The sequence below is a fragment of the Hemitrygon akajei genome, chromosome 31 (assembly GCF_048418815.1).
Source record: "Hemitrygon akajei chromosome 31, sHemAka1.3, whole genome shotgun sequence".
NCBI lineage: Eukaryota > Metazoa > Chordata > Chondrichthyes > Myliobatiformes > Dasyatidae > Hemitrygon > Hemitrygon akajei.
Window position 1 is genome coordinate 4,304,539 of NC_133154.1, and position 27,604 is coordinate 4,332,142.

The window sequence follows — 27,604 nt, forward strand, 5'->3', positions numbered from 1 at the left end:
AGATTGAACTAGAAATGAGCAGAATCGAATATGCCTGAACTCTTTCAATTCTGTGCTTTTCATATATTTTCTTTTTGCTGTTTGTATGATTTATTTTGGTTTTTGCACATTGATTTTTCAAACAGGTTTCATGGTTCTCTTTGTTTTGTGGCTGTCTGTGGGATGGCAAATCTCAGGGTTGTGTACTGCATACATTCTTTGATAATAAATGTACTTTGAATCTTAGAATTACCCTCAAGAGAGATTTACTAGTTGCCTTGTGAGATGAAGAATCATGTCTGTGAGGAGAGTCTGGGTACATTGTATTGGTTTTCTTTGGGGGATAGCAGGCTCAAGAGCGTTCTGACTGAAGTACACACAGTTTTACAATTCATAAACACATGCGATTCTGCAGATGCTGAAAACCTTGCGGAACAGACACAAAATGCTGGAGGAACTCAGAAAGCCAGGCAGCATTTAAGGGGGTGAAATAAACAGTCGATGTTTCGGACTAAGACCCTTCTGTCTTGTGTGCATTTCAGATGAAAAGACAAAGGAGCAGAGTAAGGCCATTTGGCCCATTGAGTCTGCCCTGTATATGGCCCTTATGATCTTATACATTTCCAAAAATTCACCCCTCATTCCCCTACACTCCTAGCCTAAGACGCAGCTAGGTGTGGAAGGTGGAGAATGTGTGGTGGCACTGCGATGGAAGAACGTGTTATTAAACAAGCCATGAATGTACCCTATGATGGATCAGTATACGGGGAATTAATTCCGTTATACATTCAGTCTCAGATGCAAAGGAGGTGTGAGATGTGCATTATATATTGAATGTAATATTAACTCAGTGGCCACGTTATTAGGTCCACCGGTACATCAGCTCGTTAATGCAAATATCTAATCAGCCAATCGTGTGGCAGCAACTCAATGTATAAAAGCATGCAGACATGGTCAAGAGGTTCCGTTGTTGAGACCAAACGTCAGAATGGGAAAGAAATGTGATAGAAGTGACTGTGGATCATGGAATGATTGTTGGTGCCAGATGGGGTGGTTTGAGTATCTCAGAAACTGCTGATCTGAGATTTTTACACACAACAGTCTCTAGAGTTTACAGAGAACGGTGTGGGAAACAAAAAAACATCCAGTGGGTGGGAATTTTGTGGGCGGAATAACTTTTGTTAGTGAGAGAGGTCAGAGGAGAATGTCCAGACTGGTTCAAGTTGACACGAAGGCGATAGTAACTCAAATGACCATGAGTTACAACAGAGAAGAGCATCTCTGAATGCACAACACGTTCAGCCTTGAAGTTGGTGGGCTACAGAAGCAGAAGGCCATGAACATACACTCGGTGGCCACTTTATTAGGTACAGGAGGTGCAGAGTAATGAGGCCACGGATTGTATATTAAATGTGATGTGCTGTATATTTGGCAGGTGTGTTCTTTGAGGTGTTTGTGCTGTATACAGTATCATTTACTGGGCACATTATACACAGAATCTTTTACATGCAGAGCGTTTTATATACAGAGAGCATATTGTATACAAGACATGGTGCAGAAGGCACATTATACACATGTCATAAATAAGACGTTATACACAAGATACAGTATATTATCCATAAGTACCATCAGGTTCAGGAATCCCAACCACCAGGCTCTTAAACCAGAGGGGATAACTTCACTCATCCCACAACCTATAGACTCGCTTTCAAGGACTCTTCATCTCATACCTTGATACTTACTGTTTATTTATTATTATTACTACTACTAATATTTATTTTTGTATTTGCACGGTTTGTTGTCTTTTGGTTGGTGCCCTGTTGCGTGCATTTTTCATTGATTCTATTATAGTTATTGGATATTACTGGGTATGCCCGCAAGCAAATGAATCCTATGGTTGTATATGGTGACATATATTGTACTTTGATAATAAATCTACTTTGAAGTAATATTATAAATAAGTCTGCGATACACAAGGTGTGTTATATATAAGTCAAGTTGGTGGCTGTGTCTAAACTCGGTGGTTTTGCCTCGGAAGAGGCAAGCAGAAATGCTTCAGGAAAATCTCAGGTTAAGATCATCTTTCCCATTTTATAAAAACAATGTGCCCTTCATAGATTGGTTACAGAAATGAGACCAACAGCCAGGCACACACCCTCGAACTCCAGGATTCACTGTTCATTTGGAGGGAGGAGTCTAGGATCTGCTAGACTTTGTAGGCTGGTCTCGTGTTACACACACGTGTTCAGTGAGAGGGTCGGGTTTGCCGGGGCTGGGACCAGAGGACGCGGGCGAGGCTGGGGCGCACGGGCGAGACTATCCGCCAGAAGGGCGCCGTGGCAGCGCGGCGCTATCACAGCTGAGGGTGTCAGGGTTCAGAGTTCAAGTCCGATGTCGCCTGTGAGGGGTCTGTACGTCCTCCCTGTGGAGTGCGTGGGTTTCCTCCGGGTGCTCCGGTTTCCTCCCACCGTCCAAAGACGTACCGGCTAGTAGATGATTTGGTCACTGTGAACTGTCCTGTGATTGGGGTGGTGGGGGTGAGGAGAGGGGTTGCTGGGCCTGTTCTGCATTTCAATAAATAAATAAACTATGAACTGATGTGTGATGGGTTTGGTCACAGGAGTGGGGGGGAGGGAGGATTTCATCACTGCTTCTGCCCATCCCATGGCTTTTGCCCCAACTGACCTGCATACTGTATATGAATGCCCCCCAAGCAGTCAGACCAAACGAAGGCAAGGGCAGAAGGCAGAGGGGCCTTCAGTCACTCCCTCCACCCTACACCATCAGTTAAAACAGCCAACTCCCTGAACGCCGGGAACTCAAGGGTTTGTTTGTGGAGCAGAGGGAGGTGTTCTCCACAGTTGTCCCCTGTCAATGCGATGTTTCCAACTGTCCCTCACATTGATTCTCTCGGGGCAAGCAGCCTTTTGGATGGGCCACACTGCAGTGTCCTCCTCCAGGGTAGCCTCCATCTGCTCCAGCCCCCACTGTTCAGTTCAGAATGGCTTCGTCTGTCGGAGGGGGGAGAGCAGGTCACCGCGCCAAGGGTGCAGCGCCCTGCTCGACCGCGTCCAGCGCTGGGGTGAGTACTGGGGGCGCCGCGCCTTCCCCCCTCGCTGGGCACCGCGGGCGCTGTGCTTGGCTCCGGGAACGAGACTGGCGTAGCTCCAGCGGTTCTCTGGCTGTCTTCCGAGACCTGGTGAATTCTCCTGTTCAACATCGAGAGACCGCTTCCCCACGATCTGTTTGACAAGGGAAGAAACAGAGTGGACACACTGTTAATTATAGAGACTGGGCATTGAGGTTGCCCTTCAGGATGTGTGACATAAACACCATCCAGGCCAGGACCACCAGACTCCAAAACAGTAAGGCTGATGAGCACAAACTCACCTTATGTACAGCCTAGTGTCACTTTATAGATATGCAATCACTCTACGTATAGAAGATATACGCTAGTTCATTAAGTGTCGTGTCATATAATGTTGGTCTTCCCATGACTATGATTGCTCTTGGCAAATTTTTCTACAGAAGTGGTTTGCCATTGCCTTCTTCTGGGCAGTGTCTTTACAAGATGGGTGACCCCAGCCATTATCAATACCTTTCAAAGATTGTCTGCCTGGTGTCAGTGGTCGCGTAACCAGGACTTGTGATCTGCACCGTCTGCTCATGCGACCATCCACCACCTGCTCCCGTGGCTTCATGTGACCCTGATCGGGGGGGAAATGGCAAAGCAGGTGCTAGACCTTGCCCAAGGGTGACCTACAGGCGGGGAAGGAGCGCCTTACACCTCCTTCGGTAGAGACGTATCTCCATTCTGCCACCCATAATACATAGGACCACAATTAGGCCATTTGGCCCATCGAGTGTACTCTGACTTCTCCTCCCCCATTCTAGTCCCGATGAATGGTGTTGGCCCAAAATGTCGACTGATTACTCTTTTCCATGGATGCTGCCTGGCTGCTGAGTTCCTCTAGCATTTTGTGTGCGTTGGTTAGTAGGAACTTTGTTTAGCCAAAGGGTGGTGAATCTAAGGAATTCATTGCCACAGACACTGGGGAGACCAAGTCATTGAGTATATTTGAAGCAGAGGTTAATGGGATCCTGATTGGTAAGGGCGTCAAAGGTTACAGGGAGGAGGCAGGAGATGGGGTTGAGAGAGATAATAAATCAGCCACGATGGAATGACAGAACAGACTCGATGGGCCGAATGGTCTAATCCTGCTCCTGTGACTTAATTATGTGTGGAAAAGTTGTCCACCATTGTCTTCTCAAGCATAGTTAGTTACGGGCAGTAAATATTATACACACAAGAAAGTCTGCAGATGCCGGAAATGCAGAGCAACACACACAAAATGCTGGAGGAACTAAGCAGGTCAGGCAGCATCTACAGAGAAGAGACAACAGACGCTGTTTTGGGCTGAGACCCTTCTTCAGGACTGAGAAGAAAGGGGGAAGATGCCAGAATAAAAATGTGGGAAGATGGATGGCTGGAAAGTGAGGTGAAGCCAGGTGGGTGGGAAAGGTCCAGGGCCAGAGAAGGGGGAATCTGATAGGAGAGGAGAGTGGACCAGAGGAGAGAGGGAAGGAGGAGGGAATCCAGCAGAAAGTAATTGGCAGGACAGAGGAAGTGAAAGGTCCGAGTGGGGAATAGAAGTGGGGAGGGGGGGAGATTTGTTCACCGGAAGGAGAAATCGATATCTTATGCCATCAGGTTAGACGGAATATAAGGTGTCGCTCCTCGACCCTGAGGGTGGCCTCATGGTGGCACAAGAGGGGGCCGTGGATCGACATGTCAGAACAGGAACGCGGACAGGAATCGGAATGGCTTGGCCACTGGGAAATCCAGCTCTTGGCGGATGGATCTCACCCGTTCTAGGTCGGTGCCGACGAGGGGGGAGACGTCTCCACAGACGCCGGAGGAGCCTTACCCGAGGCAGCAGCGGGCGGTGCGGTGCGCTGGGCGGCGTCGTGTGCGCGGCGTCTTGCGGGCTGGCGCAGTAGGTCTCCAGGATCAGGAGGTCACAGCTACGGAAGCAGCACTCCTCCACAATCCCTCGGTTCTGCCGGCTCCGGCGGCCCATCTTGCTGACTGGAAATCAGAGGCGTTAAACAGCAGAGAAATACGTGGCAGGACACGCGGCCTCCCCGCCTTGCGTATACTTCCCATCACTTACAGTATATTTCAGTATCACTGCAGCAAAGCAACAAATTTCATGTAATATATCGGTGATAATAATAAATAAGATCCCTGGTGCCTGGCTCTGTTCTCTGAGGTATAGAGTCATAGAAAAGTATAGCACAGAATCAGGCCCTTTGGCCCATCTAGTCAATGCCAATCCATTTAAGCTGTCTACTCCTATCGATCTGCACTGGGACCACAACCCCCTCCATGCCCCTACCACCCATGTACCTATCCAAACTTCTCTTAAACGTTGACATCGAGCTCGCCTGCACCACTTGCACTGGCAGCTCATGACCCTCTGAGCGAAGAACTTTCCCCTCATGTTCTGCTTAAAACTTTCAACTTTCACCCTTAACCCATTGTAGTCCCATCCAAGCTCAGCTGAAAAAGCCGACTTGCATTTACCCTATCTATGCCCCTCGTAATTTTGTACACCTCTATCAAATCTCCTTTCAATCTTCTACATTCCAAGGAATAAATTCCTAACCTATTCGATCTTTCCATGTAACTCAGGTCAGCCAGACGCATCAACGTCCTCGTAAATTTCCTCCGAACTCTTTCAACCTTATTTACGTCTTTCCTGTAGGTAGGTGCCAAAAACACACACAATACTCCAAATTCGGCCTCACCAATTTCTCATACAACTTCAACATAACATCCCATCTCCTGTTCTCAATACATTGATTTATGGAGGCCAACGTGCCAAAAGCACCAAAAATGCCAAAAATGGCCCACTCTACCTGTGACACTTTCAATGAATTACGGATCTGTATTCCGAGATCCCTCTGTTCTACCACAGTCCTCAATGCCCTTCCATAATCTGTGTAATAAACTGACGATAAACTGGACCGGTCAAAGAACACTGAGGATGTCTACAAGAAGGGTCAGAGCCGTCTCTATTTCCTGAGGAGACTCAGGTCCTTTAACAACTGCCGGACGATGCTGAGGATGTTCTACGAGTCTGTGGTGGCCAGTGCTATCATGTTTGCTGTTGTGTGCTGGGGCAGCAGGCTGAGGGTAGCTGACACCAACAGAATCAACAAACTCATTCGTAAGGTCAGTGATGTTGTGGGGGTGGAACTGGACTCTCTGACGGTGGTGTCTGAAAAGCGGATGCTGTCCAAGTTGCGTGCCATCTTGGACAATGTCTCCCATCCACTCCATAATGTACTGGTTAGGCACAGGAGTACATTCAGCCAGAGACTCATTCCACCGAGATGCAACACTGAGCGTCATAGGAAGTCATTCCTGCCTGTGGCCATCAAACTTTACAACTCCTCCCTCGGGGTGTCAGACACCCTGAGCCAATAGGCTGGTCCTGGACTCATTTCCACGTGGAATAATGTACTCATTATTATTTAATAATTTATGGTTTTATATAGATAGATAGATAGATACTTTATTCATCCCCATGGGGAAATTCAACTTTTTTTCCAATGTCCCATACACTTGTTGTAGCAAAACTAATTACATACAATACTTAACTCAGTAAAAAATATGATATGCATCTAAATCACTATCTCAAAAAGCATTATTTCTACACTGTTCTTGGTTGGTGCGACTGTAACGAAACCCAAATTCCCTCGGGATCAATAAAGTATGTCTGATTCTGTCTGTCTGTCTGTAAGTCCTACCCTGGTTGGTCCTACCAAAGTGCAAGACCTTGCAACTGTCTGCATTAAATTCCATCTGCCATTTTTCAGCCTATTTTTCCAGCAGGTCCAGATCCTACTGCAAGCCATGATAGCCTTCCTCACCCCCAGCCTTGAGAAATCTCAATGGGTTCACTCGATGGGACAGTGTAAAGGGGGCCACAGACACAGAATGCTAGAGAAACTGAGCAGATCATGCTGCATCTATGGAGGGATTATTCCCTTCCACAGATGCTGCCTGACCTATTGAGCTCTTCCAGCATTTTATGTGTGTGTTGCTCTGGATTTCTAGCATCTGCAGAATCTCTTGAGTTTACTAGCTTCACTCTGTATCTAACACAGGCCCTGCTCTCTCTGTGCAAGGGGACAGTGTAAAGGGAGCTTCACTCTGGATCTAACACAGGCCCTGCTCTCTCTGTGTGCAAGGGGACAGTGTAAAGGGAGCTTCACTCTGGATCTAACACAGGCCCTGCTCTTTCTGTGCAAGGGGACAGTGTAAAGGGAGCTTCACTCTGTATCTAACACAGGCCCTGCTCTCTCTGTGCAAGGGGACAGTGTAAAGGGAGCTTCACTCTGTATCTAACACAGGCCCTGCTCTCTCTGTGCAAGGGGACAGTGTAAAGGGAGCTTCACTCTGTATCTAACACAGGCCCTGCTATCTCTGTGTGATGCACCATCAATAACTCACTCTGAGATGTAAGAGGCGAGGTATCGGCTTTTATTGACTGGAAGAATGAACAACACTACATCCTGGAGAATGAGGCCGGGCTCAGGCCTCAATCGCCTTTATACAGGGGTCTGTGGGAGGAGCCACAGAAGCAGTCCAGACAGGTATATGTAGTTCACCACATTGTGCAAGGGGACAGTGTAAAGGGAGCTTCACTCTGGATCTAACACAGGCCCTGCTCTCTCTGTGCAAGGGGACAGTGTAAAAGGAGCTTCACTCTGGATCTAACACAGGCCCTGCTCTCTCTGTGCAAGGGGACAGTGTAAAGGGAGCTTCACTCTGGATCTAACACAGGCCCTGCTCTCTCTGTGCAAGGGGACAGTGTAAAGGGAGCTTCACTCTGGATCTAACACAGGCCCTGCTCTCTCTGTGCAAGGGGACAGTGTAAAGGGAGCTTCACTCTGTATCTAACACAGGCCCTGCTCTCTCTGTGCAAGGGGACAGTGTAAAGGGAGCTTCACTCTGGATCTAACACAGGCCCTGCTCTCTGTGTGCAAGGGGACAGTGTAGAAGGAGCTTCACTCTGGATCTAACACAGGCCCTGCTCTCTGTGTGCAAGGGGACAGTGTAAAGGGAGCTTCACTCTGGATCTAACACAGGCCCTGTTCTCTCTGTGCAAGGGGACAGTGTAAAGGGAGCTTCACTCTGGATCTAACACAGGCCCTGCTCTCTCTGTGTGCAAGGGGACAGTGTAAAGGGAGCTTCACTCTGGATCTAACACAGGCCCTGCTCTCTCTGTGCAAGGGGACAGTGTAAAGGGAGCTTCACTCTGGATCTAACACAGGCCCTGCTCTCTGTGTGCAAGGGGACAGTGTAAAGGAAGCTTCACTCTGTATCTAACACAGGCCCTGCTCTCTGTGTGCAAGGGGACAGTGTAAAGGGAGCTTCAATCTGTATCTAACACAGGCCCTGCTCTCTCTGTGTGCAAGGCAACAGTGTAAAGGGAGCTTCAATCTGGATCTAACACAGGCCCTGCTCTCTCTGTGCAAGGGGACAGTGTAAAAGGAGCTTCACTCTGGATCTAACACAGGCCCTGCTCTCTCTGTGCAAGGGGACAGTGTAAAGGGAGCTTCACTCTGGATCTAACACAGGCCCTGCTCTCTCTGTGCAAGGGGACAGTGTAAAGGAAGCTTCACTCTGGATCTAACACAGGCCCTGCTCTCTGTGTGCAAGGGGACAGTGTAAAGGGAGCTTCACTCTGTATCTAACACAGGCCCTGCTCTCTCTGTGTGCAAGGCAACAGTGTAAAGGGAGCTTCACTCTGGATCTAACACAGGCCCTGCTCTCTCTGTGCAAGGGGACAGTGTAAAAGGAGCTTCACTCTGGATCTAACACAGGCCCTGCTCTCTCTGTGCAAGGGGACAGTGTAAAGGGAGCTTCACTCTGGATCTAACACAAGCCCTGCTCTCTCTGTGCAAGGGGACAGTGTAAAGGGAGCTTCACTCTGGATCTAACACGGGCCCTGCTCTCTCTGTGCAAGGGGACAGTGTAAAAGGAGCTTCACTCTGGATCTAACACAGGCCCTGCTCTCTCTGTGCAAGGGGACAGTGTAAAGGGAGCTTCACTCTGGATCTAACACAGGCCCTGCTCTCTGTGTGCAAGGGGACAGTGTAAAAGGAGCTTCACTCTGGATCTAACACAGGCCCTGCTCTCTCTGTGCAAGGAGACAGTGTAAAGGGAGCTTCACTCTGTATCTAACACAGGCCCTGCTCTCTCTGTGCAAGGGGACAGTGTAAAGGGAGCTTCACTCTGGATCTAACACAGGCCCTGCTCTCTCTGTGCAAGGGGACAGTGTAAAGGGAGCTTCACTCTGTATCTAACACAGGCCCTGCTCTCTCTGTGCAAGGGGACAGTGTAAAGGGAGCTTCACTCTGTATCTAACACAGGCCCTGCTCTCTCTGTGCAAGGGGACAGTGTAAAGGGAGCTTCACTCTGTATCTAACACAGGCCCTGCTCTCTCTGTGCAAGGGGACAGTGTAAAGGGAGCTTCACTCTGTATCTAACACAGGCCCTGCTCTCTCTGTGCAAGGGGACAGTGTAAAGGGAGCTTCACTCTGTATCTAACACAGGCCCTGCTCTCTCTGTGCAAGGGGACAGTGTAAAGGGAGCTTCACTCTGTACCTAACACAGGCCCTGCTCTCTCTGTGTGATGCACCATCAATAACTCACTCTGAGACGTAAGAGACGAGGTATCGGCTTTTATTGACTGGAAGAATGAACAACACTACATCCTGGAGAATGAGGCCGGGCTCAGGCCTCAATCGCCTTTATACAGGGGTCTGTGGGAGGAGCCACAGGAGCAGTCCAGACAGGTATATGTAGTTCACCACATTGTGCAAGGGGACAGTGTCAAGGGAGCTTCACTCTGGATCTAACACAGGCCCTGCTCTCGCTGTGCAAGGGGACAGTGTAAAGGGAGCTTCACTCTGTATCTAGCACAGGCCCTGCTCTCTCTGTGCAAGGGGACAGTGTAAAGGGAGCTTCACTCTGGATCTAACACAGGCCCTGCTCTCTCTGTGCAAGGGGACAGTGTAAAGGGAGCTTCACTCTGTATCTAACACAGGCCCTGCTCTCTCTGTGCATGGGGACAGTGTAAAGGGAGCTTCACTCTGGATCTAACACAGGCCCTGCTCTCTCTGTGCAAGGGGACAGTGTAAAGGGAGCTTCACTCTGTATCTAACACAGGCCCTGCTCTCTGTGTGCAAGGGGACAGTGTAAAAGGAGCTTCACTCTGGATCTAACACAGGCCCTGCTCTCTCTGTGCAAGGGGACAGTGTAAAGGGAGCTTCACTCTGGATCTAACACAGGCCCTGCTCTCTGTGTGCAAGGGGACAGTGTAAAGGGAGCTTCACTCTGGATCTAACACAGGCCCTGCTCTCTGTGTGCAAGGGGACAGTGTAAAGGGAGCTTCACTCTGTATCTAACACAGGCCCTGCTCTCTGTGTGCAAGGGGACAGTGTAAAGGGAGCTTCACTCTGGATCTAACACAGGCCCTGCTCTCTGTGTGCAAGGGGACAGTGTAAAGGGAGCTTCACTCTGTATCTAACACAGGCCCTGCTCTCTCTGTGCAAGGGGACAGTGTAAAGGGAGCTTCACTCTGTATCTAACACAGGCCCTGCTCTCTGTGTGCAAGGGGACAGTGTAAAGGGAGCTTCACTCTGGATCTAACACAGGCCCTGCTCTCTGTGTGCAAGGGGACAGTGTAAAGGGAGCTTCACTCTGTATCTAACACAGGCCCTGCTCTCTCTGTGCAAGGGGACAGTGTAAAGGGAGCTTCACTCTGTATCTAACACAGGCCCTGCTCTCTCTGTGCAAGGGGACAGTGTAAAGGGAGCTTCACTCTGGATCTAACACAGGCCCTGCTCTCTGTGTGCAAGGGGACAGTGTAAAGGGAGCTTCACTCTGTATCTAACACAGGCCCTGCTCTCTCTGTGCAAGGGGACAGTGTAAAGGGAGCTTCACTCTGTATCTAACACAGGCCCTGCTCTCTCTGTGCAAGGGGACAGTGTAAAGGGAGCTTCACTCTGGATCTAACACCAGCCCTGTCCTGGGAGTGTTTAGAGTTTAAGTGTAGTGGCAGCTTTACTCTGCATGTATTCTAATCCAGCACAGACCTAGAGCCTGTAACATGATCTATTTAATCAATATAAACAAATAGGCCAAATGAGAATTTTTTTCATTTCCAGAATCTTAGAATACCACAGAATGTGAGCCATTCAGCTCATCATTCCTGTACTAGCTCTTTGAAAGTCTATTATTATCCCACACCCGCTCTTCCCCCACACTTAGCATTCCACACAGTATCCCTTTGCTTCATCATTACTGAAGTCTTTGTATACACAGCAGTTCAAGATTCAAAAATGTGTTTTTTTTTCCAACTTGGCTCAAAAGACTGGATTATTGGTATCAGAATTCAGAATTATTTAGGATCAGAATCAAGTTTAATATCACCAGTATATATTGTGAAATTTGTTGTCTTTGCAGCAGCAGTACGATACATCATAATTGAAAAAACTGTGAATTACAGTAAGTATTATATATATAAAATAGTTAAATTAAATTAGTGCAAAAATAGAAATAAAAAAGTAGTGAGGTAGTGTTCGTGTGTTCAATGTCCATTCAGAGATCAGACCGCAGAGGGGAAGAAGCTGTTCCTGAATCGTTGAGTGTGTGCCGTGTGTGGAAATTTGGATAAAAGGAAATTAAATTGCCAGTGATTGATCATGAGAAATACATCAATATAATGATGACGTTGAGTCAGGATAACTGATTTTAAAGGGAGAGAGATTTTAAGGTGTGGCTGTTCGGGTCCTCCTTCGACTGGGGTTGACCATGTGTGTTGCGTCCCAGCTGTCTACATGACACACAAACTGGTACGCAAACCAGGGCAGTACGGTACGGAGAGCAAGCAAGCCGGGACCCCCTCTCCACGCAGCTTAGAGAGATAATAAATCAGGCATGATTGAATGCCACGAATGGCCTGATTCTGTTCCGATATCTTGGGTTCAAAGTTCAAAGTACATTTTTTAAGAAGGGAAAAGCCAAAAGGAAGGAAATTATCAGCCGGTTAGTCCGACCTCAGTGGCTGGGAAAGTGGAGTGGTAGTAATGATGGGGTTTGGAGACTAATGATAAAGTAAGTCAAAGTCAGCTTGTTTCTGCAAAGGGAAATCTTGCCTGACAAATCTGTTAGAGTTCTTCAAAGAAGTAACAAGCAGGGTGGACAAAGGAGAGGCAGTGGATGTCATTTGCTTGGATTTTCAGAAGGCATTTGATAAGGTGCCACACATGGGGCTGCTTAACAAGATAAAATCCCATGGCGTTACAGGAAAGAATCTGGCATGGAGAGGAGAATGGCTGACAGGCAGGAGGCAGCGAGTGGGAATAAAAGAGGCTTTTTCTGGTTGGCTACTGGTGACTCAGGGGTCAGTATTGGGACCGCTATTTTTCACATTGTTTGTCAATGATTTAGATAATGGAATTGATCGCTGTGTGGCAAAGTTTGCAGATGATATGAAGATAGATATGGGGGTAGGTAGTGCTGAGGAAGCAATGTGATTGCAGCAGGAAGAATGAAGAATGGGCAAAAAAGTGGCAGATGGAATACAGTGTTGGTAAATGTATGATAATGCATTTTGGTAAAAGGAACAATAGTGTGGACTGTTATATAAAAGGGAAAAAGATTCAAACATCAGAGGTGCAGAGGGACTTGGGAGTTCTTGTGCAGGACTCCCAGAAGGTTAATTTACAGGTTGAGTCTGAGGTAAAAAAGGCAAATGCAATGTTGGCATTTATTTCAAGGGGAAAAGCATATAAAAGCAAGGAGATAATGCTGAGCCTTTATAAGACATTAGTCAGGCCACACTTGTGATATTGTCAACTGTTTTGGGCCCCATATCTCAGAAAAGGTGTGAGGTTATTGGAGCGAGACCAGAGGAGGGTCACGAGGATGAATCCAGGAGTAAAGGGGTTAACATATGAGGAGCGTTTGGCAGCCTTTACTCACTGGAATTTAGAAGAATGCGGGTGGGGGAATCTCATTGAAACCTACCAAATTTTGAAAGGACTAGATAAGGTGGACGGGGAGAGGATGTTTCCTCTGGTGGGAGTATACCAGAACTAGAGAGCACAGCCTCAAAATTGAGGGACGACCCTTTAGAACAGAGATAAGGAGGATTTTTTTTTAGCCAGAGAGTGGTGAATCTGTGGAATGCTCTGCCACAGACTGCAGTGGGGGGCCATTAAAGGCAGAAGTTAATCGTTTCCTGATCGGTCAGGGCTTCGAAGGATGTGGTGAGAAGGCAGGTGTATGGGGTTGAGTGGAATCCGTGATCAGCCATGATGGAACGGTGGAGTTGCCGCAATGGGCCGAATGGCCTAATTCTGCTCCTATGTCTTATGGTCTTATATATTATAAAACCTTGAAATTTGTCTCCTTACAGGCAGCCACAAAACAAAGAAACCCATAAAAACGCATACCATCAAACACCCAAATCATTCAAACAATAAAAGTAAGCAAATAGCATTCAGAATGAAAGTAATTCCATAGACTCAAACCCAGAGCAGCCAGTGCAGGCCACAACCTCAGCCTCAGTTCTTGTGCAGAGCCGAGTAAATATCATGCCATTTATTATTTTCACACGTAGAGTCACAGAGTCATAGAAAAGTACTGTGTGAACCAGTTTCCCCTCATGTTCCCCTTAAACTTTTCACCTTTCACCCTTAACCCATGCCCTCTGATGGTAGACCCACCCAACCTCAGGGGGGAAAAGCCTGCGTGCATTTACCCTATAATTACCCCTTATAATTTTATATACCTCTATCAAACCTCCCCTCAATCTTCTACGCTCCAAGGGACAAAGTCCTAAGCTATCCAATTTTTCCTTATAACTCAGGTGCTCAGCGTTGCATCAAGCTAGAGTGAAAAGCTTGTCTTGCAAAGCACACGAAGTGCTGGAGGAATGGTAGTGTAGCGGTTAGCGTGATGCCGGATCGCCACAGTTTGGAGTTCAATTCAAGCGCCGTTGGTAAGGAGTTTGTATTTTCTCCTCACGACCGCGTAGGTTTCTTCCAGTGGACTATAAGATCATAAGACCACAAGATATAGGAGCCGAATGAGGCCGTTTGGCCCATCAAGTCTTCTCTGCCATTTCATCATGGCTGATCCATTTTCCCTCTCAGCCCCAATCTCCTGCCTTCTCCCCCTCCCGTATCCTTTCACACCCTGACTAATCAAGAATCTATCAACTTCTACCTTAAATATCCATAAAGACTTGGCCACCACAGCTGCCTCTGGCAAAGAATTCCACAGATTCACCACCCCCGGCTAAAGAAATTCCTCCTCATCTCTGTTGTAATAGACATCCCTCTATTCGGAGTCTTTGTCCTCTGGTCTTAGACTCCCCCTCCAAAGGAAACATCAAACTCTTGTTTATTCCAGTCCAAAGACGTAACGGTTGGTAGGTCACTGTAAATTGTCCTGTGAATAGGCTAGAGTTAAATCGGTGGGTTGCTGGGAGGCCTGGCTTTATGCCAGTAGGGCCTGTTCTCTAAATAAAATTAAAAATAAAGCTCGACAGGACAGGCAACATCTATGGAAAGGAATAAACAGTTGACGTTTCGGCAGGACCACACTGTTCAAACAGATCAGATCATTACACGGTGCATCGAGGTAGAACAAGGTAAAACATAACAGTGGAGAATAAAGTGTAACGGCCATGGGAGAAGGAGGGGGATTTATAATCACAAGAGATCCTGCAGATGCTGTAAATCTTAAGCAACACACACAAAATGCATGGGCCAGATTAAACTGGCTCCACTACACTACCCTATCCGCCATAGCACCTCAAACCTCAACACACAAAACTCCACCTTACCGCTCCCAGCCCTAGAGATGAATCTGCCATTCATACCCTCAAACCTACTCCATGTGGGCACACCCCGATTAACCCTGGCCACACCCCCACCAACCCGATGACTTGTGGAAGGAGGATAAAGATCCAACAAAGGCAAGTGTTGGACCTGGTTAATGAAGGCGTGGGCCAGATCAAAGTGGCAGGGTAATGGGGCACTGAATCTCAAGTGACAAGGGCTGATTCGCCCACTGCCCGAATAATGTCAACTATACTTTATTAGGAGTTTGAAGTGATTTGGCATGTCAACAAATACGCTCAAAAACTTCTGTAGTTGTACTGTGGAGAGCATTCTGACAGGCTGTATCACTGTCTGGTATGGAGGGGCTACTACCCAGGACCAAAAGAAGCTGCAGAAGGTTGTAAATCTAGTCAGCTCCATCTTGGGTACTAGCCTACAAAGTACCCAGGACATCTTTAGGAAGCTGTGTCTCAGAAAGGTAGCGTCCATTATTAAAAATCTCCAGCACCCAGGGCATACCCTTTTCTCACTGTCACCATTGGGAAGGAGGTACAGAAGCCTGAAGGCACACACCCAGTGATTCAGGAACAGCCTCTTCCCCTCTGCCATCCGATTCCTAAATGGACATTGAAGCTTTGGACACTATCTCACTTTTTTAATATATAGTATTCCTGTTTTTGCACATTTTAAATAATCTATTCAATATATGTAATTGATTTACTTGTTTGTTTATTATGTTTTGTTTTATTTATTATTTCTCTTTCTCTCTGCTGGATTATGTGTTGCATTGAACTGCTGCTGTAAGTTAACAAATTTCACGTCACATGCCGGTGATAATAAACCTGATTCTGATTCTGAGAGCTCAGCAAGTCAGGGAGCGTCTATGGAGGGACATAAGCAATCAATGTTTCGGCCTGAGACCCTTCACCAGGTCTGGAAAGGAAAGAATATCTTCCCCCTCACCTGGTCTCACCTATCACCTACCAGCTAGTACTCTGTCCTCTCTCCCCCAACCTTGTTACCCTGGTCCCTGCCCTCTTTCTTCTCCAGTCCCGATGAAGGGTCTTGGCCAAAGTAGCGACTGTTTATTCCCTTCCATTGATGCTACCTGACTTTCACTTTGGTTGCAAGAACAGGAAAACAGATTATTATCTGAACGGTGGCCGATTAGGAAAAGGGGAGATGCAACGAGACCTGGGTGTCATTGTACACCAGTCATTGAAGGTGGGCCTGCAGGTACAGCAGGTGGTGACAAAGGCAAATGGTATGTTGGCATTCATAGCAAAAGGATTTGAGTACAGGAGCAGGGAGGTTCTACTGCAGTTGTACAAGGCCTTGGTGAGACCGCACCTAGAGTATTGTGTGCTGTTTTGGTCCCCTAATCTGAGGAAAGGTATTCTTGCCATAAAGGGAGTACAAAGAAGGTTCACCAGATTGATTCCTGGGATGGCAGGACTTTCAGATGAAGAAAGACTGGATCGACTAGGCTTATACTCGCTGGAATTTAGAAGATTGAGGGGGGATCTTATTGAAACATATAAAATTCTAAAGGGATTGGACAGGCTAGATGCAGGAAGATTGTTTCTGATGTTGGGGAAGTCCAGAACGAGGGGTCACAGTTTAAGGATAAAGGGGAAGCCTTTTAGGACCGAGATGAGGAAAAACTTCTTCACACAGAGAGTGGTGAATCTGTGGAATTCTCTGCCACAGGAAACAGTTGAGGCCGGTTCATTGGCTATATTTAAGAGGGAGTTAGATATGGCCCTTGTGGCTAAAGGGATCAGGGGGTATGGAGAGAAAGCAGGTACAGGGTTCTGAGTTGGATGATCAGCCATGATCATACTGAATGGTGGTGCAGGCTCGAAGGGCTGAATGGCCTATTCCTGCACCTATATTCTATGTTTCTATGTTTCCCACTATGTGTGAAACATCGGCTGAATCTGAATCTGAATGTGGTCGAGTTCCACTGGTACTTTGTGTGCGTTGGGCAATTTAGAGAAATTCGCTTTTAAAAGATAGAGGGCCACCAAGATTTCCCCTGATATGTCATATTTGCAGCTGGCACTCAGACAGCGAGCAGATGAAATACTGAATGGAGGTTTTTCCAAAACATTGCGAATACTTTAATTAATCTATTGTCTAGCTTTCCATGAAGCTTCAGGACCTGTTGGCCATGAGCAAAGCCAGGCAAACATGCCCTCTTGAACTGACATCAGGTTAGATACACCCAGTCAACACTCCCACCTCCCTGCCACACCGTGTGTAAATATCACCCAACAAATGTAAATATGACCCAAAGAAAGGGAGCTCTCCCCAGAGACACAGCTCAATATTTATCAATTGATCCCGTCGTTAACACACTGCTGCTTTTTCTCTTCCATAACCTTTGAAGCCCTTACTAATCAAGAACCTATCAACCTCCACTTTCAATTTATCCAATGACTCGGTCTCCACAGCTCTCAAATCAATGGGTATATTTATCTTTCTACACAATTCCTTTTCAAATGTCTGCCTAAATACCTCTTAAACATTGTGATTGTAGATAATTCCACTTCGTCCTCTGGCAGTGATTTCCAAATATTAACAACCCTCTCTGTTAAAGAAAACTTACCTCACAAATTTCCTTTAAAACTTCTGACTCTTGCCTTGAACTTTAGTCCTCTTATATTTTTTAAATTTAGAGATCTGGCATGAAACAGGCCCTTAGAGTGCCTCCCAACAACCCACCTATTTAACCCTAGCCTAATCACGGGGCAATTTACAATGACCAATTAACCTACTAACCAGTATACCTTTGGACTGTGGGAGGAAACCAGAGCACCCAGAGGAAACCCAATGAACTTTCCTCCAGAGGACTCTGGAATTGAACTCCAATCTCCATTGGCCCAAGCTGTAATAGCGTTGTGCTAATCACTACATTACCATGACACCCTCATGGTACCCTACATGGTCAAATGTACACGAAGCCCTCTTGAATCGACAGCAGGTTAAATACACCCAGTCGGCACTCCCACCTGTGCACCTGCTCATTAATGCAAATGTCTAATCAACCAATCAGGTGGCAGCGACTCGATGCATAAAAGCATGCAGGCATGGTCGAGAGGTTCAGTTGTTCAAACCAAAATCAAAATGGGAAAGAAATGTGATCTAAGTGACTTGGACTATGGAATGATTGTTGGTGCCAGATGGGGTGGTTTGAGTATCTCAGAAACTGCTGATCTCCTGGGATTTTCACACACAACTGTCTCTAAAATTTACAGAGAATGGTGTGAAAAACAAAAAAAAATCCAGTGAGGGGCAGTTCTGTGGGCAAAAACACCTTGTTTTGATGAAACAGGTCAGAGGAGAATGGCCAGACTGGTTCAAGCTGACAGGAAGGCGACAGTAACTCAAATAACCACACGTTACAACAGTGGTGTGCAGCAGAGCATCTCTGAATACACAACACATCAGAACAATGTGGGCTACAGTGGCAGAAGACCAGGAACGTGCCGTACACTCAGTCATTATTTGACGGAGGGATCAGGATGTTCCATAAACGAGCCGTACATGAACATTCTTCTCTGCAAGCCGGTATAATGATGGCATGCAAAGCTACCAAGCAAGATAAAATATAAAGCAAAATACTGCACATGCTGGAGAGCCGAAATAAAAACAGAGAACACTCAGCAGGCCGGGCAGCATCTGCTGTGAGAGATAAACAACTTCCATTTCAGGTTGGTGAACTTCCAGGGTTGAACATCTTTGCTCTATCTGCAAAGATTTCCTGGCAGCCAATCATTTAAATTCATTCCCCATTCCCATTCCAACATGCTGATCCATCGCCTCCTCTACTGCCTCAATGAGGCCACCCTCTGGTTGGAGGGGCAACACCTCATATTCTGTCTGGATAGCCTCCAATATGTCAGAACATCGATTTCTCCCATTTTAACCCCTCCTATTTCCCTCCTTCTCCATTCCCCACTCTGGCCTCTTCTCCTCATCTGCCCATCGCTTCCTCCTGGTGCCCTTTCTCCCGTGGTCCACTCTCATCTCCTATCAGATTCCTTCTTCTTCAGCCCTTTTCCTTTTCCACCAATCACCTCCCAGCTTCTCACTTCATCTTTCCTCCCCACACCCCCCACCTTCTCCCTCGCCTGGCTTCACCTATCCATGCCGTACTCCTCACCTTCTTATTCTGGCTTCTGTTCCAGTCCTGATAAACGGTCTCGGCCCAAAATATCGATTCCTCATTCCTCTCCACAAATGCTGAGTTCCTCCAGCATTTTGTGTGTGTGTTGCTTTGGATTTCCAGTGTCTGCAGAATGTGCTCCACTGCAAAGTCTCTTCGAAGGATGCCTACCCTGGAGAAGTTTAGATCTTCTCTTTGACAGATGCTCAGTGAGACCCTACCCCTCTATGATCTCTGCTGCCCCCCGAATCTTCAAGCATGTACTCACCCTGACCCGTTAGCTCAGCCACAAATCACCTATCACCCGTCCAACTAAACTCCTTCCCCTTCTCCCACCTTTATACTCTGATGTCTTCCTTTCCAATCCTGAAAAAGGATCATGGCCTGAAACGTCAACTCTTTCTTCCCTCTCCACAGACGCTGCCCGACCTGCTGAGTCCCTGCTTGTGTTGCTCTGGGTTTCTAGCACCTGCAGAATCTCTTGTGTTTAGTGAAGAGAAATGTTTTGACTTGCAGGGAAGCGATGTGAGGCTAAGAGGACAAAGAGGACTGTTTCTCCTAGTATTCTGCATCCTTTTATTTATCAAAATAAACTTTATGCAAAGTAAAAAAAAAATGACAAGAATAAACCATGCAGTGCCTTTCGTTCTTCCTTCTATAGTCAATCTGTTAGGGAGTGTCCCATTGAGTTCTATAAAACCAATAGGAACTCGTGTGATTCCCCTCCCCGTCCCCACTAGAGTGGAACTCTACTTCAATAGTACTGGACAACAAAGATTTTGCTTCCTGGATACTTTTATGTGTATCTTATGGATTTTGGGCTGCTGATCATGAAAATCACCATGAAATTCCCCCTATCACAAGGCTTGTTCTTGTACTTGCCTACATCTGTTATCTCAATTCATACATCAAGTCAGAACAACTGATGCCAAGATTAAGGAGGGCATTTTTTGTTGCTCCACAAATCAAACAGGTCATCAGTGACCGGTTATTCAAAGAACTTGGGGTAGGTAAAGACAAAGGGAGGGAGGGGAAGGGTTCTCACCAAAGTAAAAGCCTCTGTCCGCACAGATGAACTGCAGAGTATCCACCAGGTCACCCCCGCACAGGGTCTCCGCCGTCCGTGAGTTCGAAGCCCTCAAGCACGCAGTGAGAACCAACAAGATGCACAATGGCTTCATGGAACTGGATGCCTAGGAACGGAGATTGGAGAATTACTTCCAGTTGAACATGGCATTCTTGGTTTACCAGCCCACCAATCCCCATTCTTTTCAATCTTCCATTGCTTTGGCTTTTAAAACGTGTCTTTGTACCAGCAACTATATCTCAAACCTAATTCTAAAATCTCCGATCCCTTTAAAACCCTAACACTGTCCCCTGTGCTTGATCCACCACTAGAAGTCCCAAGCTCCATAAGACATAGGAACAGGGTAATGCCATTCGGCCCATTGAGTTTGCTCCATAAGACATAGGAACAGAGTAATGCCATTCGGCCCATTGAGTTTGCTCCACCACTTGATCATGGCCCATTCTCCAGCTTTCTCCCCCTTCGCTCTCTCTCTCTCTCTGTCTCGCTGCCTATCTCTCTTTCTGTCTCTCTTTATTTATCTCCCCCTGCCTCGCTCTTTAACTCTCTCTGTCTCTGTCTCTCTGTCCCGCTTTCCGTTACTCTCTCTGTTTCTCTCTCTCTCTCTGTTCCCTTCTCTCTCATTTTCTCTCTGATCATTCAGGTGAGGTATTAAATGAAGACTCCTTCTCCCTCAACATGGTGTAAAAGGCTCCACGAAGTCAATATGCAGGGTGAAGGGGTGAGGGGTGATGGTGGGGGTGGGGTTACTTGTTAAATACTGTTTAATATTTATTCCCGCAACAAACCAAGAATAGTACGGAGAGGCCACTGCACAGGGTCGGAAAAAGCTGCAGAAGGTTGTAAACTCAGCTCCATCAAGGGGACTAGCCTCCCCAGCATCGAGGGCGCCTTCAAACAGCAATGCCTCAAAAAGGAATTAAGAAACCTCACCACCCAGGACATGTCCTCTTCTCATTGCTACCATCAGGGAGGAGATACAGAAGCCTGAAGAGACACGCTCACCAATTCAGAAACAGCTTCTTCCTCTCTGCCACTTGATTTCTGAATACTATCTTACAATTCTTTGCTCTTTTTGCATTTCTTATTTATATATATATATATATCTCTTATTGTAGTTTGTAGTTTTTGCAGTTTTTCTGTTATATATTGCATTGTATTGCTGCTGCAAAACCACAAATTTCACGACACGTGCCAGTGATATTACAAACCTAATTCTGATCCTGCCTTTCTGAATTTGGTCTGTTTAGCAAATGGTCCATGCCTTTACTCCTTCCACCAAAGTGCAGGACAATACACTTCCTGACACTGTACTCTATCTGCCTCTTCTTTGCCCATTCTCCTAAACTGTCCAAGTCCTTCTGCAAACTCCCTGCTTCCTCAGCACTACATGCCCCTCAACACTACCTGCCCCTCCACCCACAATCCTGGCCACAAAGCCATCAATTCCATCATCCTAATTATTGACATATAAAGTGGAAAGAATTGGTCCCAATACCGACCACTAGTCGCCGACAGCCAACCAGAAAAGGCCCTCTTTATGGTTCTACCAGGGCCTCCAGTCAGATAGGTCAACAAAAGAGAAAGCTATTGTAATGAGTTCCTCAGGCCTGTGTGGGGCGCCAGAGAGCATTGAGCTCTGGTTTTTAGAACACCAGAATGGGTTAATTGTTGCTTAACGAGAGTCATTAATCACTTAGAGTTCCTTGTGTTTTTCTCTTGCAACTCGCTCTTTGTGATGTGCTCTCCTGGTCCCTCCTGTTTAAACTTGTTAAGTTTATTTCGATAGACTCAGGGATTCCGTTTTACTTGTATTGTTTAAGTGGACGCCTGATTAGCGCTAATCGCAGGGTCCTAGTTTTGAGAATGTTACATCTCACAGTGTTGCTCAGCTGAACCACCGATGTTCTGTTGGAATTATTATGAATAAATGCTCATCACCATCTCTACACCAGAGTCTGTCTTTCCTCCGATATTGCCAGGGCACACTGTGATAGTTAAAAATTGGGAACTAGGATGTTTATTAGGAAGGTGGTCCTGAGACTGTATGTTGGAAACACACAAGATCCCAGAATGAGCTGTGGAGAGGATGGGTCAGGAAGTGTAGAGGAGGCTCGACCCAGAAGCAGAGCAATGGAAACAACTCAGCAATGAGCGATAACTTGAATAATGGACCATAAAATAACGAGCCACGAGGGGATGCAAAACAGGAGAGCACAGATACGAAACACAACAGGCAACAAGGTAACTGAAGGCCAGGAGCAATGGGTTGAGGCTGGTTGGTTTGATGAGTGAACAAGGGAGTGTGGATGAGAGCTGGGTTTAAATAGGCTGCAGGTGATGAGTTGGAAATGAGTGGTGGTGACTCCTGTTAGCAGGGTGAAGACGGGGAGGAGGCTGCATGTGCAGGCCTGACAGGGTGCACCAGCTCCCAAACTACCCACTGGCTTGTCCCGTCAGGCATCTCCTGCCAATCAGGCCCCTGGTGCCACATTGGCCTCACCAGCCAACGCACAGGACTGAAATGGGACCAAGTGATTCTCAGTCTTGAGAGACTGCCTAAGAAGGGAGAGATTTCATAAGACAGTGAAGGGGATATCAAATGGAATGTGCAGGAGATACCTATTTTACAGCCATGACCACACATCAGAGAAATTAATTGCCTGCCGTGAGATACACACTCAGAGGCGAATTTATTAAGTACACCTGTATACCTGCTCGCTGATGCAAGTCAGCCAATCATGTGGCAGCTACACAATGCGTAAAAGCATGCAGACAGGGTCAAGAGGTTCATTTGTTGTTCAGACCAAATATCAGAATGGGGAAGAGATGTGATCTAAGTGACTTTGACCATGGGATGATTGCTGGTGCCAGATGGGGTGGTTTGAGTATCTCTGAAACTGCTGAAATTCTGAGATTTTCATGCACAACAGTCTCTAGAGTTTACAGAGAATAGTGCAAAAAGCCAAAAACACCCAGTGAGCAGCAGTTTCTATGGGGTCAATGAGAGAGGTCAGAGGAGAATGGCCAGACTGGTTCAAGCTGACAGGAAGGCAACAGTAACTCTAATAACTATGTGTTACAACAGTGGTGTGCAGAAGAGCATCTCTGAACACACATGTTGAATCTTGAAGTGGATGACAAAGCAACGGAAAACAGCAAACATACACTCAGCAGCCACTTTATTAGGTACAGGAGATAGAAAATGAAGTGGTCTCTGAGTGCATTTGTGGAAATTTAAAGACATTTTGTCTGTTTCAATTTCCAGTTTCCACCTTCTTATTTGCCCGATGCATTCCTTCCATTTCACCTGAACGTCAAGATCCTCATACTGGAAAGGTGAGAAGCAGCGGTATTGGAGGGTTATCGTGATCAAGCAATTCAACAGGTCAATTCTCAGCGTCCTTCAATCTCATCAATCTCAACCCAAGATCAAGGCTGAAGGAAAGAAACTACCCAATGCAAAATATCCAATGCAAAAGTATTATAAACCTCAAAATACCAACTCCCAAACATCTCAGCCCAAAATGTCCAATGCAAAATTACTATAAACCTCAAAATACCAAACTCCCAAACGTCCAGCCCAAAATGTCCAATGCAAAATTACTATAAACCTCAAAATACCAAACTCCCAAACGTCCAGCCCAAAATGTCCAATGCAAAATTACTATAAACCTCAAAATACCAAACTCCCAAACGTCTCAGCCCAAAATGTCCAATGCAAAAGTATTATAAACCTCAAAATACCAAATCCCAAACATCTCAGCCCAAAATGTCCAATGCAAAATTACTATAAACCTCAAAATACCAACTCCCAAACGTCCAGCCCAAAATGTCCAATGCAAAATTACTATAAACCTCAAAATACCAAACTCCCAAACGTCCAGCCCAAAATGTCCAATGCAAAATTACTATAAACCTCAAAATACCAAACTCCAAAATGTCCAATGCAAAATTACTATAAACCTCAAAATACCAACTCCCAAACGTCCAGCCCAAAATGTCCAATGCCAAAATATACCAAACTTCCGAGCTATCCCAGCAAATTACAAATCCTGAAAGATTAACTTTCTTTGCCCCCTGTGCAAACACAATTTCCATCAATTTCAATTTCCATCGCCATCTGTTCGGATTTAGTACATTCTTACTGTGCGGTGTAGGTTTCCGCTGTGTGCTCTGGTTTCCTCCCACATTCCGAGTGTCTTAATCTTCTGGACGAGTCTACCACAAGGGACCGTGTCAAACACCTTATTAAACTTCACAGTTCCTCAACATCCCCACCTTTTCTTTCAGTCATCATCCATCGTCACCTCCTCAAAAAGCTCAGTCAAGTTTAAGGTGAAAGATTTAAAGGCGGCAACTTTTTCACACAGAGGGTGGTAGGTGTATAGAAAGAGCGGCCGGGGAAGCTGTACAGCTGGGTACAATAACAGTACTTTTAAACACGTGGGTGTAATTGGGTGCCAGGGGCTCGTTAGCCTGTTAGCACACTGTATTTCTAAATAAAATTTAAAACGTGCTGGAAGGGCTAGGCAAATCAGGCAGCGCTTATGGATGGGAATAAATAGCTGATGTTTCGGGCTGAGGCCGAGGTCTTTCTCTGCACAAATCTTGCAATTTGTTGGCCGTTGACAAGAAACCCATAGAGAGAGAGAGAGAGAGAGAGAGAGAGAGAGAGAGAGAGAGAGAGAGAGGGTGAGGAGGAGAGAGAGCTAAGTTTTGACATGATATTGTCGTACCTGTAATGGCAGTGGAAACAGATTGCTTGCAGTTTGCAGGGAATTGAGGAAGTCTCGGAGGAATCATACAGAACCTTCAATGAGCCAGAGTGGACAGGACGAGCCAGATGGCCTCCTTCGTGCTATAAGATCTGATAAACTTTGCGATACACTTGGGATGAAACTCAGGCAGCCCTGTCGTGGGCACTAGCCTCCCCCACATCGAGGACATCTTCGAAAGGCAATGCATCAAGAAGGCAGCATCCATCAGTACAGACCCCCATCACCCAGGACGTGCCCTCTTCTCTCGGCTACCATCCGGAGGCGCAGGAGCCTGAAGGCAAACACTCAACTATTCAGGAACAGCTTCTTCCCCTCTGCCATCAGGTTTCTGAACAGGCAATGAATCAGTCCATGAACCCACCAACCCTCACTACTACTTCTCTCTTTTTTTTCCCACTAATTTAATTTAATTCAATTTAAATATACATATATTACAGTAATTTATAGCATTTTTTATGAATGCACTGTACTGTTGCTGCAAAACCACAAATCTCACAACAGATGTCAGTGAAATCAAACCTGATTCTGATTCAGAAAAGCTGTGGGATGAGGAGGCGTGAGGATATTTTTGTTGTAAAGGTTGAAAGACATAGAGATCAGTGCATTGTCGACGTGGTGCCGAGAGATTACATGGAATGCTCTAATATTACCTGGAAAGGGTTCATCCTTGTGAGGGGAGAGTCTTGGCAGTCCCCTGCGGAGCTGAGTGTGTGACACCTTCCCATTGCGGAGCAGGATCCTGGAGTAGGCACGGACGATTGAAAATTCCTACGGCAGCCAGCCCAGAGTGACCCGGCTGGTGACTGCAGCCAGGGTTATCAAAGCTTAACTAGAGGACTTTGTTCCTCTGTGTGTGTGTGTGTGTGTGTGTGTGTGTGTGTGTGTGTGTGTGTGTGTGTGTGTGTGTGTGTGTGTGTGTGTGTGTGTGTGTGTGTGTGTGTGTGTGCGTGTGCGTGTGCGTGCGCGTGCGCGTGCGTGTGCGTGTGCGTGCATTTGCCTTTTCGCACATATACAGGCATTTTTGTGCTTTTGCTGCCTGCTTATCAGAGTCACACCCTATCACGCCTTGAACACGGGAGACGCTGGGAATCCAGCGCAACACACTCAGGAGGTCAGTCAGCATCTATGGAGGTGAATAAACAGACGACCTTTCTGGCCGAGGCCCTTCGTCAGGATTAGAAAGGAAAGGGGGGAGAAGCCAGATTAAGAATTTTTATTTGGGGGAGGGGCGCAAGAACAGTTCAAATGTTCTTTCAGTCACTTCCTAAATGCACTTCCACTGCCCCCTTGGCTGTGTGTTCCAGATTCAAACTGCCCTCTGGATGAAAAGGTTCATCCTTAGATACCTTCTCACATTCTACTTCTTAAAGTTTCCTACAATCTACCCTACCTATACTGAAGCCCCTCGCCCCTACTGGGGCAAAGACCACCAACAGCAGCTCCTCTGTCCTGGGCCAGTCTTTCACCTTACCCCAGGTGTAAGCCACATTCTCCTCCTTCTCCCAGGGACAAGGTTTTTGGACCTTCCGTTGGTGTTTCTGTCACGTTGGAGATGGCTGCTAGCTTCAAGTCCAACCCTCCTCCTTCTACTGCCAGGAAAGCGAAGTCCGCTTCTCCAGTCTCGCCTCGTAACTCAAACAGTCCACCATGATAGTGAACCTTCTCTGCCTCATCTACACTGCCAATTGAGTCTGTCCTACAGCATGTCTACAACTGGACCTCAGTGTTCCAGATGCAGTCTAACTAGGGGTTAACAAAGATGTCCCACAACTTTGCTCTTCCAAGAGGACCACCACTTAGTCATGAGTTGGAGGCTTGTGTGCCTCAGCGACCCAGGGAGATATGTTGGCTGGGGTCAGGATGTTGTGCTTTGGCTCTTGGTAGGGTCACCTTTGCCAAACAGGTCGAAGAGTAGAGGCCAGGCTAATGGTGGTCCACCAGTCCTCTGGGTTCGGGGGTTCAGCTCAGGGGTAACAACCCTGACTGGTAAAACAAAACTGTTACGGAAACAGCAATGAAGAATCCTTCTCCATCGGAGTGTGAACGTATTCCTGAGTCTCCACCTGGGACTCGCATGACTGACAGTAAACCAAGAGGAAGCTACTGACACAATGAAGGAAGACTTGAACACCATCAAGACCTTGACCATAGGGTGGTCAGGGACAGACAGAGGGGGAGGACCTTCGATGCTGTCCGAAGTACCAGTGATGGCAACGGGCAGTCAGTCAGTAAGTACAACTTTGCTGCTGGTACATTCTGAGCCCCCGTGTTCATGTATACAGTATATCATGTATCTTATGTGTATGTCTGTTTACATGTGTGTATATATGTGTTTCAGTCTATGCATAGCATGTGCACGGGTTTGTGAGTCTATACGTCTGTTAATGCATATGTGTAAGGTACGCATATTAGTGTATGTGTGTGTGTGTGTGTGTGTGTGTGCAGGCACACGTATGCACGTGTTTGACTATGTGGGTATTACATGTATATACGGTGTGTCTGTGTGCTTATGTACACGTGCAGATGGCACGCATGTGCATTCACACAGAGGAGGGGACGCTGGCTGTGATCAGACGTCACTGCTGGCAACTGGCACAGGATCTACCTTGGATGCCCCCCCCTCAACAAGCCATTCAGCCCATCTGTTCCAGG

General features: G+C 46.7%; 1 protein-coding gene across 3 annotated transcripts; it reads right to left on the reverse strand.

Annotated features, from left to right (window-relative positions):
- Positions 1–1,371: 1,371 nt before the first annotated feature.
- Positions 1,372–25,769, reverse strand: LOC140719427 (insulin-like growth factor). Of its 3 annotated transcripts, none has more exons than XM_073034083.1 (4): positions 25,603–25,769; positions 20,130–20,277; positions 4,908–5,068; positions 1,372–3,221 (listed from the first exon to the last, which is right to left on the reverse strand). In XM_073034083.1, the coding sequence occupies exons 1-4, from the start codon at positions 25,675–25,677 to the stop codon at positions 2,976–2,978; spliced, it is 630 nt and encodes a 209-aa protein (XP_072890184.1). In that variant the 5' UTR covers positions 25,678–25,769; the 3' UTR covers positions 1,372–2,975. The 3 variants fall into 3 exon arrangements, with proteins under 3 accessions (XP_072890184.1, XP_072890186.1, XP_072890185.1); XM_073034085.1 differs by lacking the exon at positions 25,603–25,769 and adding an exon at positions 24,911–25,332; XM_073034084.1 differs by lacking the exon at positions 25,603–25,769 and adding an exon at positions 24,320–24,410.
- Positions 25,770–27,604: the final 1,835 nt, after the last annotated feature.